A 21,177-nucleotide genomic window follows, 5' to 3' on the forward strand; every position below is an offset into this window, starting at 1 on the left:
GGATCAGCTCCTTGAGTATGACAGAAGTAGAAAAGTATTGCGAGGTAATGCAAAAGTATTGTGAGGGAATGCAAAATATCGGCAAGGCAATGCAAAAGCTATTGTGAGACAATGCACAAAAAAAAAAAAAAAATCTCTCTGTGACCCGTATAATCCCATGAGCACAAAAAAACCAAAAAATCCTGTCCGGTCCCAGTCCTGGAGGAACGACTCCCACCCGGTTCCCTTGTTAGGTTGTTCTAAGGTGGGATAGTCTCTCCATTAGGCAGTGCATGTTTTGATTTGATGTTCTCTTAGCCTACTTTATGCTCTGCTGGAGTTTTTTTTTTTTTTTTTTTTTTCACACTATTTGACCAGCAGATTGGCCTATATTCTCATACAGTCCATGGTTGTCAAATCCACACACATCACACACCGGACAGGCGGCTGCAACCAACCAGCAACCAGCAACCACAGCAGACAGAGAGAATAAAAAAGAATAAAAAAAGACATCAGAGCAACTAGCATTATGTTGAAAATAAAGAAAACAGTGTTTAATCATCTTAGAACTGCAATTGTTCATACTTCTGTTTAAATTGTTCATATTTCTATTTTTTTTATATTCCTTGTTTATAGTGTTTATATTGCTTACTGCTATTCATCATCTGTGTATACTGTATATTTCTTCTAAATTTGCACACTGACCTACATCTATGCACATTTTATACACCTATGCACATGTTTTTTTGCACATTGCTTTTTGCACACTGGGTTGTACTTAGGTCTTATTCTTTATTTTTTATTTATTTAATCTGTAATCTGTGGATACTGCTGAAAAACTGCGAATTTCCTCCGGGATGAATAAAGTATCTACCTATCTATCTATCTATCTATCTATCTATCTATCTATCTATCTATCATATGTGTATATATAAAAATTGACCTTTTGTTATTATTTTGTTATCCTGTTGGAATCCCACAGGAATCCCGTAACCCCCGCCAAAAAAAAAAAAAAATAAATAAATAAAAAAACTGTCCTAAGGAGTGAGCGGTCTCACCGTGCAATGAGGAGCTTTGAATAAAAGCGTCCACCACATGTTCACGGGCGGTGTCAGGATGAGAAGCTTACATTATTCTGCTCTATTTTATTTCTTCAGTTGCACCGTTATCATGTATGCATCCTGACAGACTTTATGTTCATGTTCGCTGCTTTGCATGACGTTACAGTGGGAGCAAACAGCAGGAATGCCGCAATTTGCAAATACACATATCAGTTATACTTTATGCTTTCAAATAATTTCACTTGGTGGTTGTCATATTTGGCCTCGTTTGATCCATGTTCATTCATTATTAATTATTATGTGAGTCTTTCACAAGCCCTCCCAGGCTTTTTATCTCACCCACACACTCTATTCACATTTTTTTTTTAAAAATGAAATCTGAAAGTGCTGTCTCTGGCATTCTCCTGAATTAGTGATTTTCCTTTTTTTCTGATTTGCATGTATCTCTGCTTTACACGTTGTCGGCTTTGATTTTCTTTTTTGTCTGTTTTTCTCTCTTTATCTTCCTCTTGTCTCTTTGTGAAACACAAATTGTTTTGAAAAAGCACTGTATAAGTAAAGTTTGTGTACTAATCTGTACTAATAATTTATTTCACATATTATGCTGATAAATATATTATGTCTTTAATATTGTTTTTGTGCAAATAATCTAAGGATTTTGCACATATGTGAATGTGTTTAGCAACCTGGCTTTATAGTTAGGGAGTGAATGATGCCGGTAGTTTGTGCTTATTACACAGCTGTGTTAAATGCTCAAACCTGATTGGTCAGTGAAGCCATTCTCCAATAATTAATTCTCAACACTGATTGGTTGTTTTTTGGTTTGAGGTGAGGGGCTGCATCCCAAGTTTAAAATTTATTAAAAAGTCGAGTTTTTGTACCAGTGGATTTTGTTTCCAGACACAGTTATGTAATGATGCTTTTCCTTTATAAATTCCTTTTTAATTAGATGATTATTTATTGATATTTCATTTATTCCCCACCAGTGTGTAAAGCTACAGCTCAGTGGGAGCAGTGGAGTCCTCCCCCTCAGTTTATTCAAGTCTAGTTGTTGTTTTTGAAGTGGAAATCCTCAGCATGGCAGACAAACATTCATCAGCTCTGTTTTAACAAAATGAGCAAAACGCAGTTTCCCACAATGCTTCACTGCTCTCTCTCTCTATGGGGGAACTCCAGAGATACAAACAAACAAACAAACAAACAAAAAACTGGTTGGCTCATCTTGGAAACTTGACTTTGCAGTATTTTCAGCCGCGCCCCGCCGCTACAGGATCAGCTACCACGTCAAACTCGACCTAACTCATGCCTGACGCTGCCATCTGCAGGACAGTTGGTGTACAGCACCTCCGTGAAACAAACAAAACAATTTGATTTCCTCCACAAAAGTAAATTTGACAGGAGGGTTGGATTCCAGCACACAAGCATAAATCATGATTTTGGTCCGAGGGCTGGATTAAATTGTCTCGTGGGCTGATATTTCACTGTGTGCAGAAAGTCTTTTTTTTATTGTTTTTTTTTTTATTGTTAGCCAAGCAGGTGATCAGCGACATCTGCTGGTCAAAAAGTCACTACAACATGAGTACCAAATCAAATATCAACATAAAATGAATGGCACACACACACACACACATTGGTTTTACTCTATTTGTGGGGAGATTGTATTGACTTGGATTATTTCTCTACAGCCTTTCCCTAATCTTAGCCACCACCAGCGTATGCCCATCACCCGTTTTGGCCGGGATTTTCCCGTATTTTACCCTCCTTTCCCGGCCCCCTCCGTATAAGTATTTTCCCGTAAATTTCCCGTATTTAAAGTGCATTTATTAAAAATAATAACAATACCCCGGGGCGAGCCGCCCATTTCCAGTCTGCCCTCTGCCACCCGCTACAGTAAACTACTGTATGCACTGTAGATGGCAGTTTTCGCGAGGTTAGTGTGACATTGTCAGAGAAGAGTGACAATTGACCTCCGAAACTGTCGAGGTAAATAAACATCCCATATCTGATTAAAAGGACCAAAACGTTTTTTAGTTAAATGGAAGACATGATGAATGTATTTGAACTACTGATTTATAATGATGTCGGGCCATGCCTGTGTATTTCAACGTGATGATGTGCATACCGGGGCAACGCCCCCCCCCCGCCGACACAAAAACCTCCCGGATTTTACTACTCAAATGTTGACAGGTATGCCCTAACCCTTACCTTAACCTAACCTTACCTTACCTAAATAATTCCTAAACTGGACCCGAACCAGTTTAAAGCCTAACCTTAACCATACCACAACAGAATGAAATAAATAATTCCTAACATAATCAGACTCTAACCTTAACCAAAAATAGGCCAGAAATAATTAGCATACCAAATTAGACCCAAAGTAGTCTAAAGCCTAACCTTAACCATACCAGAATAGATTTAAATAACGGAATCTCAGAATAACTTAACCCTAATCTTAACCAGACTAGTATGAGTGTAGAGTATGAAGGAGAACATTTCCTTTTTATTTGTTTCCCTGTAATAAATTCCTAATTCTAACCCTAACCCTAACCCTAATTCTAACCTTAACCCTAATCTTGATCAATAAGCAAAAGTTGTTTTTTTTCCTTTGCGACGACCGGCCAAAATGTCCTCACAACCCAAACTGTCCTCAATGAGCAGTGGTTTCTCAATAGTCGGTCCTCACAAGTACCACACACACAAACACACACACAAACGTATAGTAACATAGTGTGGAGTATAATACAGTAACGCAGAGGAGTCCATAACATGTAGTCGAATAACTCCGCTGAGATATTATTTATACATTCAGCCGTCTGGGTCTGGTTGCTACAGACGCAAATATAATCTATGGACTGTTTGTTTTAACAAAGTTTTTAAGGCTAAACAATCATTTCAAAATTAATTTACTGCGTCACATGATTGCATTATTTTATAAGTAGCCATGTAATAAGCAGGACGACATGAAGCCAGTGGGTTATATCACAAAGTAAACCCCGACAGGGTGATACAAAAGCTGATCTCCCTGTCGGGGTTTATTCTGCAGTAATGACCAGCTGGCTGCATGTGATCCTTTACTTAATCCACTTCCAAAACAGGACAACAATACATTCTGTTATCTGCCTCTACATCCTGCGCACACCGGCACCAAACACAAACTACTGCAGCCACAGGATTATATTTAGCCACGAGATTACGACAGATATTTCTTCAGATTTGACTAAATCGTCTCGGCAGTACTTTGCAGAACTCGTCGTGTGTGCTTTTCTTGTTTCATCCCGTTATACTTTTTTTTTGAAGTGTTATGAAACACACCAGACAAGAAGCACAAAGTCACCAAACGCCAAAGTGGAGAGTTTGTTTTCAGAGGATGTTCAGCGGCCCCGAGCTGCCAAGTCAGCTTCACTGTGTACCTTGGCATTCTGTATCAAACGCACAAAGTCAGTCAGTCAGTCAGTCATCCACCCGCTCACTCGCTCTCCCTCTCTCTCTCTCTCTCTGACACACACACACTCACTCAGACACACACACACACACACAGACTTCAAAGAAGGCCCTCAGCAACTCTAATGTTTAATTGATCCTATAACTTTTACACAAGCTTTGCACTAAAGGTTCATTAGATGCACCTATTGGTTACTTTTGCCTCTCATTAATCACTTTTTCCCCCATTAAGCATGCAAATTGGACAATCACTATTCATCTCCATAATCTGCTGATTGCATTGCTGTAAACACGGGCGTGGATTACCGCCACAACACAAACAGCCACAGAGGCAATAATGCGTGTTTTGTTTCCGATCCGGAGCCCCTGTTTCAGGTTGGGAAATGGTAATGCAGTCTGCGGGGCATCTGACTCTCACCCCTCTCTCATCCCCCTGGAGGGGCTGGGATTTATTCTCCGCTGCAGCACTTCTGCACCGTGATCCCTCTAAATCTGTAACCCTCTTCCTTTGTTCGCCATGTAAATAAAGAGGAAGAATTCACAAGGAGGAGTGACTGCCCACTCTCTTACATAGAGAAAGAGATCTGCTGCTTTCTATGCACAGAAAATCCCCTCTCTTTCATCACTGTTCTCTCTCTCTTCCAACATTTTAGAGTTGTTTTTTTTTTTTTTTTGTTTTTTTTTTTCCCTGCGACTTCTGCAGCCAAAATATGCTTGCTGTGGGCTTTTATGCCTTTGAACTTCCAATATTCTGCCTTTGCTTTTGGTTAAAAAGCGTGGGGACTGGCAAACCCAGAGTACACCGGTGTACCAATCAAACTAATCTGCTGCGATTTGTTTATTGATCTTACTTTGAGTTGATGATTCATGGTGGTAAAGTTGTGTAAATTTATTCAAACTGGTGTTCAAGTAACTTTTGTACAGGATATGAGTCGTTTTCAGTTGTAAATATGTAGAAAACTGCCAAACATCATGCCGTAGCAATAACTTACAAAGAACTGGTGATTTGGCAAAAGAAGATATATCGCATTTCTTGTAAAATTGCAAATTCCCAGAGGGTCTTAGTTTTGCTTCCACAGCAAGAAACGCCAACAGCCTCCACCCCAAACTGCATGTAGGTCGATCTTTGCTCCTTCAGCCGTTCATCCTCTTGGCCTCCTTATGTCTCTAACCTACGAAACTGCTGTACCTCCTGAAATCCCTGCACAGGTGCTGGGAATTAAATCACAGATTTAGTGCCACACTCATCTTACTCAGCCTAATCTACAAGTCCAACAGTGCATGTATGTCATTTTCCTTTCAATCCTATCACTGTAGAAAACCCTAGTTAAGAAAATAAAGTCCTCCTATCCATACGACCACACAGGTTGTTTGTTCCAACCCTCTAATACGACCCACAGGAGCGTCTTTAAGGCTGAGCTCAGAGAGTTTTGGGTCGATTTTTCCCGGATTCGCCCCTCCTGACAATCACAGGAGAAACCTGGACTGGAACCTTGGCTGGTACCAAACATACTTGTTCGGTGCAGATTATCTGGTAAAGTGAGTGGAGAACATCTGTGAAGATTCTCCTTATGTGTTTGATGCGACGTGACTTAAAAATCAGTCAGGATTTCAAAACCCCTGTAGTCTGACGCAGACATGACATCACCAACAAAAACTAAACTAGCAGCGCAGACGACCCACAGGAGCGCCTCCAATATGACCCAAAGGTCTGTTTCCTGATCGAGCTAGCTCGTGGACATGTAAATTAAAAGCATTTTATTCATAAGCAGTGTAGTGCAGTGTGCTACTGGAAGAAGTCTGCCTTTAACAATTAAAAATAAGCGATTAATAAACAGTCAGTCCACACATCTATTGGGTCATGAAGATCCAGTGACACTGCAGGACCCAGCAGCACTTCTTGTTTTTTTTTTTTTTATCTCCTCTTGTTTGCTAGTGAACGCTCACCAGCCGCTATACTTGTTTATGGTTTGGAAAAAGTTATTATTAAGATCAGGAGAAGGTTTGTTGCAAAAGGTCAGAGTTAAGGTTGCGAAACATCAGCTGGCTCATATTAGTGAACACTGTTCTGTCTGGGATTTGAACTTGGGTCGGCGGAGTGAGAGATGTGTTGATCGACCCTTCCATCACTCCACCAACCTCTGTGGGCAGACTTTTGTTTCCCTAACGCTACACCACAGTGTCGTTACTTACAGGACCACTAGAGGTCGCCTAACTTTAAAATGCAACTATAGGTCATAATAAGTTGCTGTACAAACGACCGACAGCTTCAAATTTCAAACAAACATTTTTCTCCTCTCTTCATTCAGACTTGGAGCACCTTTTTCCTCCGTGGCCTAAACTCTCGGTCCAGCAGCGGGAGTCGCAACAAAGATCAATGCGGCATAATTCCATATGATTCGACAGAAATTTAAAGAGCAACAGCGGTTAATCTCGTCCATTGATTGTCGTAAGCCCCTCTGCTGGAGCTGGAGCTGTGGCCGGTCCAGAACAAAATCAATCCCAGAGATAAATTTAGGGACGGCGTTTCTGAGGTGCTGAGGAAACTTCTGCTGGAAGGACGTGTTCTCTTTGATTTCGCCACCGTCTGGCTGGCTATTGATCATCTTTGTGCCGTCCAACCTTGAGGACTCAGCATGCGCCCCCTCAGATATTTGATATTTGTGCTGGCATCTAGCAGGTTGATCGCTAACAATGCACCTCTGCACGCTCTGAACAAATTGCTGTTCGTCTTTTCTGCCCTGCTGGCGAGTTTCTGATCAGTGTTGCTGCACACAACCTGTTCCTGCACATGTCCTCTGAGAGAGAAACCACAATATCTATGGGCAGTTGCACAAATTTCCCCAGTGTGCATATGTTATTTCCGTCTGCAGATTCTACCTAACCGTGCACAACTGCATGTTCAGAACATATTTGTGTACATTACGCCACCTGCATCTGTAAATCAGACAATGTAAACAGCTGCAATGCATATTTTGCATGCTTGAGCAAATCTCCATGCATTTCTGCGCCCCATTATTGCAATATCATAACAGCAAAAACACACTGGCACAGACTGTGTGTGTTTCAACCTGTACCGTTGTTTTTATTATTATTTTTACCTAGGGTTTGGATGGTTTTTCGCTTTTACAGTTTTTCTCGATTGCTAAGACACATTTCTCGAAAGTTGCTCTCCTTTTCTCTAACCTGTGAACACAAAACCCAATTTTCAAGCTGCATTCACAAAACCTCAGACTCCTCTGGCAAAACCAAACTTTCACCTGAAAACGGTTCAATCTGTGCTCAAAACTGAACTATGTGGTCAAATTGTGCCCCGAGTCAATCAAAATTAAAAACACTACTGAGCAGTCACTAAACACTACATAGAAAAATAGAAAACACAATGCTCAGGACATGAAGCTGTAGAAATAAATGTTTATTGTTCACTGTAGGCTAAATGCATGTTGCAAAACAAAAAACCTGTGCATTTAGCACTTGGACATAGTAAAAAAAAAAGAACAAGAAACAGAAATCTTGTGCATTTAGCACTTGTATACAGTAAGCCTACGTAAAAATAAAGTACAAAAATATACAAATGAGAAGTGCATTACTCAGCCACAGCATCATTTCTCCGTACTGGGTCGACCACCTCGACCTCCTCGACCTCCTCTCACACAAACTCCTCCTCTCAGATTTCTATCCATTGTAGGGCCTCACACAGCAGTGCTCTCTGAACTGGCTTATATATGTTCCCTCACATCATTAGCCACAAGTGTGATCAGTTTTGAGTTGTTGTGTTCAACCAGTGACACCAGTGCTTTACTTGTGTTTGACTTTTGCCACCAGTGCTCACCATTATGCAACACAGGTGCATCACAATGAAAATGTGTTGGTAAGTTGTGTCTAAACAGGTGAAACGTGCTTATGGTTTTGCCAAAAGAGTGATTGATTCAATCAGGGGGTTCAGGCAATGGAGCATTTGGTTCAGACAATAGGGTTTAGTGTTTAGTGTTCCCATGCATATAACGGGTCATCTTCTCCTCTCTCGAGGCTTTTCCTGATCCCTGACCTCTTATGCTAAACTTATGCTAAAACCCTCAGCTTGCTGCTTCCGAAACCCCCAGCCACTCGCTCCCGACGCAGCCGTTCCCTCTCCTCCGAGGTCACTTCATCCCTCTTTTCCATAGGCTCCATGTCTCAAGGCAAAAAATCCATTGCCTGCCAATTTCCCGAGTTCGAACAGATTCAAATACAGAGCGCCGAAAACAACAACATATGAATGTGTAGGTCATGGAAGGTTTATGAAAAACCCAGGCCCGACTTCAGATGTTCCAAAAGTTTTACCTTTTTTTTTTTTTTTTTTTTTTTTTGTGATTACTGGTTTTTGTTTTGTTTTGTTTTGTTTTGTCTCTGGGAAATTGGTGTCATTCTTCTGATGGGATTTGCAGGGAAACTGGAGTGAGTCAGTGGGGAGATAAGCCATTTCCACTCTGTCACATACAAGCACGGCTCTGTCTGTTTGCCTTTCTCCTGTTCTATTTTTCTATATGTTCATCCAACCATCCACTCATCAATCCATCCATCCATTCATCCATCCATCCATCCATCCGTCCCAATATCTGTCCATATATCTGTCTGTTCATCCATCTATTTCTATAATTGCACTGCTAAAATCATCTTGGACTTTAAACACCTGCTGACTCTTCATAGTATAAAAATAAAAATCCTTGTGAACAGAGGATATTAGATCCTGGACACACACACACACACACACACACACACACACACACACACACACACACATTACCGTCGCTCAGTAGGTGGCAAGTGTCCCAGAAGCCTTCAGGCTAACTAATGGTGGGGTGTGTGTGTGTGTGTGTGTGTGTGTGTGTGTCTGCGCTGTGAGTATTGAGGAAAACAAACACGCTCTCTGCCACCCGCCCAGGAAGGTTGTGTGTTCAAAGACCGACACAAAACCACACATTCACTCTAATTGTTAGTCAATTCTCATTGATATGCAGTAACTTCCCTATCAATGCCGCCTGATTAGAGAGGTTTACAGTGCTTAGTTACACCAAATCATTGTCTCTTTGTGTGTGTGCGTGTGTGCGCGCGCGTGTGTGTGTGTGTGTGTGTCTGAAAGCAAGAGAGACAAAGAGAGAAAGAGAATTATTTTGATTATGTGCGGATGTGTGTGTGTGCATTGTGTCAGTTCTTGTGATGGAACTTCAACCAAGAACACACAAAGAAATACACACACACACACACACACACACACACACACACACAGCAGGTGTCTTTTCTACAGAACGATTAATTGATGAATCATGCCAGTGATGAATTGAGAGCTTCCATCCTAAAGGCATTTGGTTTTCTCTCTGTGCATGCATCCATCTCAAACTTGCCTCATAATTAGGCTGAAAGTGTGTGTCTTACATGGCTGTTTATGGACACACACACACACACACACACACAAGCATGCAAGTGTGTAAAGTAAGACCCTTTATGGAACCATTGAGTATAAGTGAAAAGATTAGCATAACAAAACATCTAATTTTCCTAATGTCTTGGTTTGGCATTGCTGCCGAGATAATCTTCAATCGGCATATTTGGCGCGTTGATGGGTTTTCAGCCCGGGGAAATTTAATCATATAGAATGGCACCACTGAGTGTGTTCAGTCCATTTCTTTTGTTTTCAATTTTTTAGACGCAGTTGCACTTTGTTCCTCCCCGGCTGACTTCTCTGATCGGTATTGGCATGTACGGTCCGATAGCGTCAGCGTCCTCCGAGCACCTCGCTGTCACGTCTCCAAATTTTCAGCCCTCAGAATCAGGATTGACAGCTGGTGAGCCAAAACCTCCACAACACCTGGACACGTCCTGGTCAAATCAGCCTCGTGAAATGTCCCAAAGAGAAGGGCGCTGCTGGAAATTCAGACACTTTCATTCAATATGTAGATAAATGATTTCCTTGTATTAAGCCTTGTGTTTGTCTTTGGTGTCAGTTTGACCTCATTCAGTGTTTAACCTCTCTAAATACATAATTAACATCTTTTTTTATTTGGCTTCATATTCAATTACTTTTCCTAATTTAATGGAGACAAGTCGATAAACACAGAATTAAATTAACATGATGATGTTTTCAGTGTCCTGGACACATTTGGTACATCAGTGTTTCATTAGGGTCAGTCTGACCCCAGGCTGTTTTAATATTAGAAATAACATTTTACTCATACTCGTTTTAGTTGTTTTGGACACTGAGGAACTGTAAAATGCCATTTATAATCTTCAAAAAACCTCACTCTGCTTTAGGGCCCCAACCACACAATGCCACACCTGTAGTAACACCTGTAGTAACATGACCACACCTGCAATGTGAGAGCCAGTCTGGTTCATGTGACATTTGGAAGGGAAAAAACTGATTCCCACAAAATCTTTGATGTTATGTTTTATTTAACCGGCTATTTAGGTTATTGTCAACAAGACACATGAACTTGGGTAACAAGTTTTTACTATAACCATTTTCTGGAAGTGAAGAAAAGATGTTAAACTGATAAAAATATTAACAAAATGATAGTTTACAGGAGGATTAACAGGTCTCCTCATATGAAGGAAGAGGCCTTTGTTTCAGCCAACATGTTGCAGCGCATCAGTCTTCATCAGGTGTCAGGGTCATAATGAACCTGATAAAGACACATTGCACCGGTCCACTGTGATGTTTTTCAGCGTAAATTAAAAGCACCGCTATTTATAACAAGTCGCCTGCGGTGTGGCATTGGAGGAGAAAACTGAAAATAAACAATTAACAGAAGGAAACGGTCATTCCATGCATCTAATGAGTCATGAAGCAGCAGATCCATCTAAACAGAGCCTGTCGTGACAGTTCAGGACCCAGCAGCACTTTCCTCCTCTAGTTTTTTTTTATTCATTTATTTTTTAATCTCCTCTTGTTTTGGTTGTGTTTTACTTTATGGAGTGTTGTCTTTCGGGTGATGTAAGATGTCTGCAGCACGGTAGCTGTGGGCTTTGGAACGCAGGCGCAAACCAAGTATTAACCCAAATCTTTCGTTTTTCCTCTATATTAAGACTTTAGTTGTAAGTGACACTCTAACTAAACGTTTGAGAGCTCCATAGGTAAAAACAAGTCATGGTTGTTTAAAAAAAAAAAAATAAAGTAAGTGAACTGCCATTGGCTATTGGTTTACAAAATTATAACGCCACACGGTATCATCCATATTTTAGAGATATTGGATAATGACCCTCCAATGATGATAAGCTTTCTTACAAAGTGGATATGTATTGGTGTTTAAAGCCCATAAAACCTTTAAAAAACTCAAACTTGAAAACCTTACTGGCTTGTTGACTGCTTTTTCTTGCAGGGAGATAATAGAAGGCCCGAATCTACTCAGGGATTTGACTTTGGCTTGATGGTGTCACTCCAACAAACCCGAAGCCAGCAAATCTTTGGTGAAGTAGTGTTTCTATGAAACATATCTCAGCTGTCAACTGACTATGATGACAGTCACGGGACATTCGAACTGAGATACCTGAGATTCGATTGCTGATGGAGAGAGGAACCAGTGTATTCTTTGGCGAAGAGAAAGGAATCAAATCGATATATTTCAACACTATGGAGCAACTTTAGGCTGTACTCTTCCTTCTTCTCTCTCTGTGGAGCTCAACTTTTTCTGTTTGATATATCCAGCTAAAAAAAAAAAAAAAAAAAAAAAATATTCCCTCTCCCATCTGTCAAACTCTCCCTCAATACACTGCATGGGAACCTGCAGAGTCCCAGGTTTGCATTTGTTTACTGCCAAACAGTTGAACCACCGTGGGTCCATGCTGCTGCGCTTGTGTGGGCGTGCACATAACCCTCAATGGAGAGATCACTCCCGAGCATCTTGATAACTCTCAATCCCAGAGACAGAAGAGAGAAATTACAGTCAGAGATGGTTTTTATAGCTCGAAACCTTCCACTGTGCTGAAGAGGGGAGCCACACATTTCAGCACCATGGACAGAGCCTGGCTTTCCTCTCTCCATGGTCCTGAATGTGTTTTTGAATGTGTTTGCATTATTTTGATACCTCAAACTTGGGCTTGAAGATTAGAAGAAGAAGAAGAAGAAGAAGAAGAAGAACATGCTGCCTGTCATCCCCTTCAAATTCCCCCCAACATGCCATGGAAGAGAATAAGCAAACCGCCTTTGTTTACACCTAAGGATGTAGTGGATAGTGGATCCTCTTGAATTTATTTTACACACGTTTCTCGAGCTGACATAAATCTCTCAGACCTGAATTAATCTTATATGTCTCCCGAAGCAAAAGCAAAAATCAAATTATCCAAGCTACATGACCCTGAGGCATTTTAAGGCGGGGAAGGGACTCTCCAAAAAGGAAGGTCTCATCTTTACTTGGACAGCAGATTGAACACAACATGGAGATGCACCTCACCACACCACAACACGCTGTCATGTGCTGAGAAATAACACCACTATGAGGAAAACACACCTGTTCACGTGCCTTTTAACGCGCTTTTCCAGAATTATAATTGTAAATCCAAGCCCCCAGGCCACAACACCACACTTGTGTTCTCAGTTCACATCCTCTGCTGCATGTGCGCGTGCTGCACGTCCAATACAATTCAACAGTTAACCGGCGTTCAATAACTTTTACCTCGCTGTGGCGCGTGAACTCCCTCTGCACCACGCTGACGACGGGCACCTGGAGCGCGAGCGAGACGAACTCCAACTTCACGAGCTCCTCCCGGTTCCGCGGGAAGCCGAGCATGGCGGAGACCCCCTGCACCACCACGGTGTGACACACGCTCTCCACGAAGGACAGCGGGTCCTCGTTGTCGGGGCTGCCCGCGTTGGAGAAGGAGAACGCGGGCAGCTCGCCCAGCCCGGACCCCACGGCCATCACCAGCTCCAGGGACAGGTTGTAGGGCAGCAGACCGGCCCGGTTCAGAGCCTCGGCCGCGGCCAGGACCGAGTCCCGGGGTGCAAACATGCGGTTCTCCCGTGAGGCGTTCTCCTCGCGCTGCCGTGCCAGGCTCTTATTCCTATTCGTGCCCCGTTGGCCGTTAACGGCGCCTCTAGTCCTCAGACTCCCGTATCCAGGCGCGCCGGCACTTGGTTTGACCTTCCTTTCCAGCTGCGACCGCCGTTCGCCCGTTTCCCTCGAGGCTCCCCCGGCCGCGTCCCCGGTGTCCCATTCCTCAACGCCGCCGCTCCCGGTGGCGGAGGAGAGCACGCGAGGCTGAACGTGCAGTGCCCCGATCCGGACAGTGTGTCCGATTCGCTTCAGCACCTGGCAGGGCTGCGGGTGCGAGTGAGCGCACGGCGGGAGAAGCACGAGAGCGCACAGCAGCGGCACCAGCAGCAGCAGCAGCGGTAACGGCGGCGGGACCCCGGCACCAGCTCGAGCTCCCGGGCCGTTCACCATCATCATCACCATCGTCATCTTCATCATCGCCGCCGCTCCTCGGCGCCTCCAAATCCCCCGTCCGACGACAAAACCACCGAGCGCCGCAGCCGCTCCGCCGGTCCCGCGTCTGGCCCCGCGCGTGCTGTGGCCCGCGTGCGCCGCTCAGACCAGCTCCACCAGCTCCGCCAGCTCGCGGCAAAGTTGTGCGTTTCTCCAGCGACACAGACAACAACAGGCTGCCGAGGCGCGACACTGGGCACGAGCCGCGCACAAGCAAAAAATGAGCCTAAAGTGCCGTTTTTCATTTCAAAAGATTTTCATCCCTCGGACCTCCTGAATACTGAACGGGTCGTACAATCAACCAGTAGGATTCCCACATATTCCAACAGCGGAGCGGCGAGTGTAGGTAAACCCAGAGGGGGGAAACACCGACAAAAATCTCACTGCGCATCAGACACATTCCAAAACAGTGAAATCCACCAGTTGCGGATTTATGGAAATATCTGACACCTATAAGGAATAATACTCCATTATCATCCCAAGGCGCAGGAGCCAAGCCATGACTTCATCCGGTAGCTACCCGGGTTTGATTTTGTCTCCTCCTTAATAAACACGCGAGCAGAGAGCTTTCCAGAGCGCGCGCCGAGCTCCTCACCCTCTATTCTGACACTTGTACCGGCGAGACCTCGGGCACTAGACCGCGCGGTCTTCTGCGCACGTTCCGGTGAGATTTAGCCCCATCCCAACCTCCTCCCACCTCCCCCCAACCCCACCCCACTCCCCCATCCCGTCTCCTCCTTTCCTCCCCCCTCCAGCGGACGAGGCTGTCAAGAGGCGAGGGGGAGCAAAACAAAACAAACATACAAACAAATAAAGCAAGTACAGCTAAAAAAAAAAAAAAAAAAAAGGACAATAAACCGCAGTTTTTCACCGCTCCGCAGGATCACCTTGAGGGCATGCAAACCTGATGCATCCACCATTTTCCTCCCGTGCACAGGACTGAGCAAACACTGTTGCACATATCACATCATTTTTATTTCATTATATAAATGGTGTTAGTCGAATGTTGTTCCATTGAAAGCACAACAGGCAAAATGTGCGAGTTCTGCAAAATCCATACATGTGAGCGATGTAGCAGGGGCCTTATCAGCTGTACGAGTGATGGTGTGTGTGAATATTTATGCGAGTAAACAGGTAGAGGGATGTCTCTGCAGCTTTGGTTTGTCTGTCATGCCTTATCCCAAGAATACATCAGCAAATGTGGTGCTGAGCAATAAATATATTATACATTTCTGCATAAAGACCCGGGTCGGGATGATTTATGTAGATATGACACCTAGGGTACACTCTCTAAATTGTAAACAGCTGCTGTTTCCTGGATGGGAGTATGTTAATAAGCTGCATTATACAGTGTATTCCTCTATGTGGCAGCGGTGTGTGTGTGTTTGTGTGTGTGTGGAGGGGAGTGTTGTGGGGGCGGGGTGGTCATTTGGACAAAACCAGACAGCCACCTGTTTTGTAATGAAAATGTTTTATTTAATCCTATCTAATGACACCCAATTAGAAGCTCAGCAGCTGCTGAAGGGACGGGGATGCTGGACTGATGTGCCTCCTGTTGCCGCGGTAACCTGCAGGTCAGGGGTCGCTGTTGACCCAATCAGCGGGCTCACTTTAAATGGCGACACAGATTAATGATTGGTTAATGGTATGATCTAGATTAATTATTGGCTAATGGTCTGGCTCGAAATGAGAGGCACTAGAGGGTCATCGATCGAGAAGATCAATGACCCTGATTGATCCAATACAGCATGACCAAACAGAATGGGATAGGACGGGACAGAGAGGAGAGGGTTGGAGGAGAGGAGAAGGTGGTGACCGGAGGGGACACAAGGAGGAGGAGGAGGAGAGGAAAGGAAAGGAGAGGTGATGGAGGAGGACGAAAGGGGGAGTAGAGGAAAAAGAGAACATAGATTTATGGGAGGCAGATGAAATGATGGAAAAAAGAGATGAGAGGTGAAGAGGAGAGAGGAGGAGGAGTGAGAGATGCATGGGACAAAAAGGAGGAGGGGAGGAGAAGGGGAAAGAGGAGAACAGGTAAACGAAAAGAAGAGGGGCAGCGGAGTGTAGATGCAACCTCTGTGAAGAACGGGGAGCTTCACAAACACGAGAGAGAGACAGTTCAGTTCAAAATGAAACAGAAAACAGGGAGAAAAAATGAGAAGAAAATAACAGAGAGAGAAACAGAGAGAGAGAGAGAGAGAGATGCAAGGTGAGATACGGTGAGAGGGAATCTTTCAAAGAGCCATCATCGCTGTTGATGTCGATGCACTGCAAAAGCAATTCCAGTTCTACATTTTTTTTTTCTGTTTCTGTTTTTCTTTTTTTTTTCCTTTTACATTTTACACTCTGCCGGCTGTGGAGAGCAATATTAGACCGCTGCACGCCGAACAAAACTGTACGGCAGACGGTTAATTCTAATTTCAGCTCTTAATGAAAAGACAGAGCAATCACACAGAAAAAAAAAAAAAAAATGTTGAAGATTACTTCGGCCACATGAAATGAAACCCTTTGAAGAGTGAGTTGAGCCGGGTTGCTTCTGAATGGGAGTTTCATTTATTTATTTATTTAGTTAGTCTTTTTTTTTTTTTTTTTGGAGAGTCTAATTCCTCTTTAAAGCTGCTCTCACAACATTACATCTCTGTCTGTCTCATCTTGTCTGTCTGCCTTCCCTTCTCTCTATCTAAGTTCCCGCCTGTCTGTCTGCGCTTGTCTTCCTGGCCACCCGTTTCCCCGTCTGACTGCTTCTGGCAGCCGATCTGATTGCAGGCGCGTCTGTCTGCCTGTCTAACACCCTGTCGCCATGCCTGTGTGTCTGCCTGCTCCCTTGTCTGTCTGGATATCTGTCTGCTCGCCTGTCTGGCTTAATATTCATCCGTGGGCCTGTCTGTCGCCCTGCCTGCATTTCTGCTTTTTTTTTTTTTTTTTTTTTTTGGGTATCTGACGCACAGCCCATTTCCCTCCGCACCTGTCTGCTTGGATAAGTATCTGCCTGTCGCACTGCCTGTCTCTCTGCCTGCCCTGTCTCCCTGTCAGTCTGCTCGCTGTGTGGCGGTGCTGCAGACTCCGCTGGCCCTTAAACCTGCCAGCCCAAATTCCTCCGCGGTCTGATTCTGCCACCAGCGGCAGGACTCAAGAACAGATGGAACCCGAAGGCATAATAAGTCAAGGTTAGAGCACCTATTAGACGCACAGCAGATGACACTCTGACCCAAATGCACACTCACACATGTTGCCCATCAAAAAGCCTCAGGGCCAGAGTCAGCGGGTGTTTCTCTTGGAGCGGGGCTTCGTCACGCCGGGCCCGCAGCGAACACCCTGCGCTCATGTGTGTTTGCATTTCCACGGCACCTTGAGAACAGCAAACACTGGCTGTGCTCACATGGAGGTTTCTACACGCATGTTAATTACAGCGAGCCGTGTCCGGTCCTCCTGGTCACATATTTGTAGGGATTGGCCCGGTCGCACTGCGGTTCGTGATAGAGTCACAAAAATTTTCTCTGTAGATTTGTGTCCACTGAAATGAATTGTCTTTCTTTTTTTTTCATGACAATCAACAAGACTTTGAAATTAATTGTCTTTCTGGTGGAAGAACATTTTGTGCCTGTACCACATATCATGAAGCAGCTGAGGAGCCACATGGGTTTGAGTCCAACATGAGAACAGTGTTTGTTTCCATTGACCAAGACCGTGTCCAGTGTCAGGATTTGGTGCCTAAACCTAAACTTTCCTAACCTTAACCAAGTGCTTTTTAAGTGTAAACATAACCTTTCCCCATGCACTTCCAGTAAGGGAAAATTTGTGTTCAAGGACGCAAATGTGTAGATTAAATTTTGTGACTCTTGCACAAACTCCTGTGAGACGGGGTTGAAGGGGCAGGACCAGAGACAGTCTGTGTTGCCTGTGCAGTGGCCGTGGTGGGACAAACGTGTGCAGCTGAGAGAAAATATTGCATTTTATTAAAATAGTCCGCTGATGTATGAAACAGTGACGGCTGTTTTACTCATTGTTTTTTACAGTCTTCAAATGTCAGACTATGTAACCTGTTTCATCCTAACCTATTTTTTTTATAGTGAATTCCTTGTCACCAGTGTGTAAACTCGCCTTAAAAACGTCTTGCATTTCCTCTTTTTTCAACCACTATCAGAGCAAATACAGCCACAAAGGATTTTTTTTTTTTTTTTTTTTTTTAAAAGAGCATGCTAGATAGTGAATGGAGTGACTAGACAGTGAATGAAGTGAGGGAGCAGCACATAACAACCCTGGAAGAGAGAGAGAGAGAGAGGGAGAGACAGCAGCGGTGGTCGAGCAAGCTAGACAGTGAATGAAGAGAGAGAGCACTGAACACTTAAAGGAGCACACTGGTGATTTTGAATATTTGGCCCATTTACTACAGTTCCCCCACATTTTACACATCAACAAACCATGGTGCGAATCATGCAGCGGAATGAAACATTTCCCAACATATAATCCAAATCCCTCCATTTTCAAATATTTTTGGTTGAAACAGCCGCCTTATAATGTTCTGCTTCTGCGGCGAACAAAGTCCTCAACACTCAGAAACCACACAGCTGATGATTGGCTGTGGAAAGTTTCAACGGGGACCATTTTCCCTGGTGCCGCCCCCCAATTTCAAAAAGTCCTGAAAACACAACAGTGCTGTTGCTTTTAGGAAAACTAGTATGGAGGACTTTATTCTGCTGATGGAAAACTGGAGTGAAGAAAGTGAAATTGCGAGGAGCGCGGTTTCATGGAAATGACTTAAATCAGCAGATGCATGACGCCTCTGTCTGAAAACAGCCTTGATGCAATTAAAAGGATCAGAGGTCAGGGTTGCTTTTAATTAAGAAGTACCGGGTACAGTTCCTGCGGTAGAAAAAGGATGACAGACACACACACTCATGAACTGAAATCCTTCCAAGTGCACCAGTATTTTTATTTTTATAAACAACTGTTTTTATTGTTCAATCCAACACACACCTCCGGTCACTGAGTTCTGACAGAGTGGCCCAAAGGTGTTACGGTTAGATCAGATGAACTTAATGTAAATTACTTTAATTTGTTTAAACTCTGGAGGGGTAATAGTAATAATTACCTACAGCTCCTCTCAAGAAATCCCCCTCAATGAAAGAGCCGGAGATCCTCTCTGCAGAAAGATCACAGCGCAGTGAGTCCAAACGGGGACCAGGAGCTGCTTTTATTAGCAGCAGACTCTCTAACGGTTTACCCAAAGGATGCTGTTAACTTTTAATTACATTTAATTTACATTCTGTTACAGACCGATGTAAACCTGTAATACCCTGTACATGTGCCGCAAAACTAGCTCTAGATCTCTTACAAATGAATCATTTTCGGTGAAGGATCTTCTACATAACATAATGTCCCCTCGAGCCACCCTGATGAAACAGCACGCTGTCCCTTTGCCACCTCATGTAAAAATTCAAACAGGACACTTTCCACTTTCTGCAATATTTTCCAGTTTCTGGACAAACTACAAAATCATTAAAGGGCTATTTTGGATTTTTTTTTTTTTTTTTTTCAAGTGGGGTTGTATGAAGTGCCAGTGTGCAGCAAATTTTGCAAGTATTTTAGCATCCTTAAAAAAACAGGCACACCTAAAAAAATCAATATCAGCTTAAGCGTACGCTATATTTAGAATATTTTCCCTGCCTTAAATTGCAGTCAGACAGCCCTTTCCTTTGGCTGTGCATTTTCTCTACATCCATATTCCTACCCATAAGCACAGCTGTGATTCGGATATAAAATATAAATTATAAATTAGTAGGGCTAGTTACTACTGATATGAATATCAACAGCCTGTCAGCCACAAATGTTTGGAAATGAGATGCATTCTTGCATTTACATACGACGGCACTCGAGGGTCAAACTAAGGAGAAAAAAAAAATCTTGTGATAATATTGATAATATTGTGATTTTGGGCTAAAATCAGCAGGATTTCCTTGTTACTAAATCTGAGAGTGTAAGAAAAAAACTTTTCTCATAAATTTGTGATTTCATAATCTCAGATTTTTTTTTTCAGAAATTTCCCACTTTAATGTCAGAACCTCTGAGTTTATTTTTGCAAATTTGTGACTTTATAATCTCAGAATTTTGGAGTTTTTTTTTCCTCAGAGATTTGTGTTGTTTTTTTGTTTTTTTTTTTTTCATAAATTTTTCACTTTAATGTCAGAGAATTTTCAAGTTTTTTTCTCGTGAATTGCTGACCTTAATCTTGGGAAGTTTTTCACTCTGAATATTACCCCCCTAACCCAGCTTTGTAATTTTTTCTCCTCCCCACAGCGTCCCTCGTACGCCGTCATACCTGCGTGTCATCAGTAGATGGTGATACGCATTTTATCCATACCACTTGGAAAAGGGTGAAATAAGGAAATACTACAGCATCAAATGTTGCAGTTAGCACAGGAAACTGATGGCTGCCAGGTTCTGGACTGAGTTAGGAATTAAAAATCAGCCCCTGAGGTGAAATATAAACTTTGGGCAGGAGGTATCAGCGCTCTGCCCTTGGAGTCAGATGAACACGTCGCTGTTTGTCTTCCTCCGGCCTCATGATTCAGTCTGACTGCTGTGAGCAATCGCCTGGTTTTAATTATTTCATTGTCTCATCAGTCTGCTGTCAGAGCATCAAGCTGTTACCGGGCCTCTTTTTATTCACTAAACATCATTTTCTCCCTATCAAAATACATTTGTCGTCGAGAGGAAGCACTACACCCAGAAGTATCTCATTACAAATAACATCAGGATTTTTTTTTTTTTTTTAAATGCCTGCAAAATACTAATTACAGTATTCAGTCTCTGAAACCCAAGTGGAGCAGTGAAGCGATTCAGGCGTTTTACATTAAGAAGGCACGACAACACTGCTGTTTGTCAGCAAAAATCCATAATTAGGCATTAATTAAAAAACAAACTACATTTAGTAAAAAAAAAAAAAAAAAAAAAAAAAAAAAAAAGGGGGCTTATTAAACAAATCAAAACAGAAACTGTTTTAAGATTTGATCAACATTTTGGTCATCCCTCACAAACACTGCACAACATTAATCTGTCATACCAGACTGAAGGAAGGAAGAAAATATGGGATAAAGTCTCTCTCTCTCTCTCTCTCTCTCTTAGGTGCTACAGCCTCACAAAGTAAAAATTGTACCAGTGAAAGTGATTATGGATTGTCTGAGCACTGTCTGGAATGAGATATGAAAATAGGAATAATGATGGGCGAAAGA

At 43.0% G+C, this 21,177-nt stretch overlaps 1 protein-coding gene across 1 annotated transcript in view; it reads right to left on the reverse strand.

The window, feature by feature from the left end:
* Nucleotides 1-13,930, reverse strand: part of grin3a (glutamate receptor, ionotropic, N-methyl-D-aspartate 3A) — an 89,801-nt gene extending 75,871 nt beyond the window's left edge. Inside the window, exon 1 of the mRNA XM_030065975.1 lies at nucleotides 13,133-13,930. Within this exon, the coding sequence (XP_029921835.1) occupies nucleotides 13,133-13,930 (798 nt within the window). The remainder of the gene's footprint in view (nucleotides 1-13,132) is intronic.
* Nucleotides 13,931-21,177: the final 7,247 nt, after the last annotated feature.

This window comes from Myripristis murdjan, chromosome 12, assembly GCF_902150065.1.
Source record: "Myripristis murdjan chromosome 12, fMyrMur1.1, whole genome shotgun sequence".
NCBI lineage: Eukaryota > Metazoa > Chordata > Actinopteri > Holocentriformes > Holocentridae > Myripristis > Myripristis murdjan.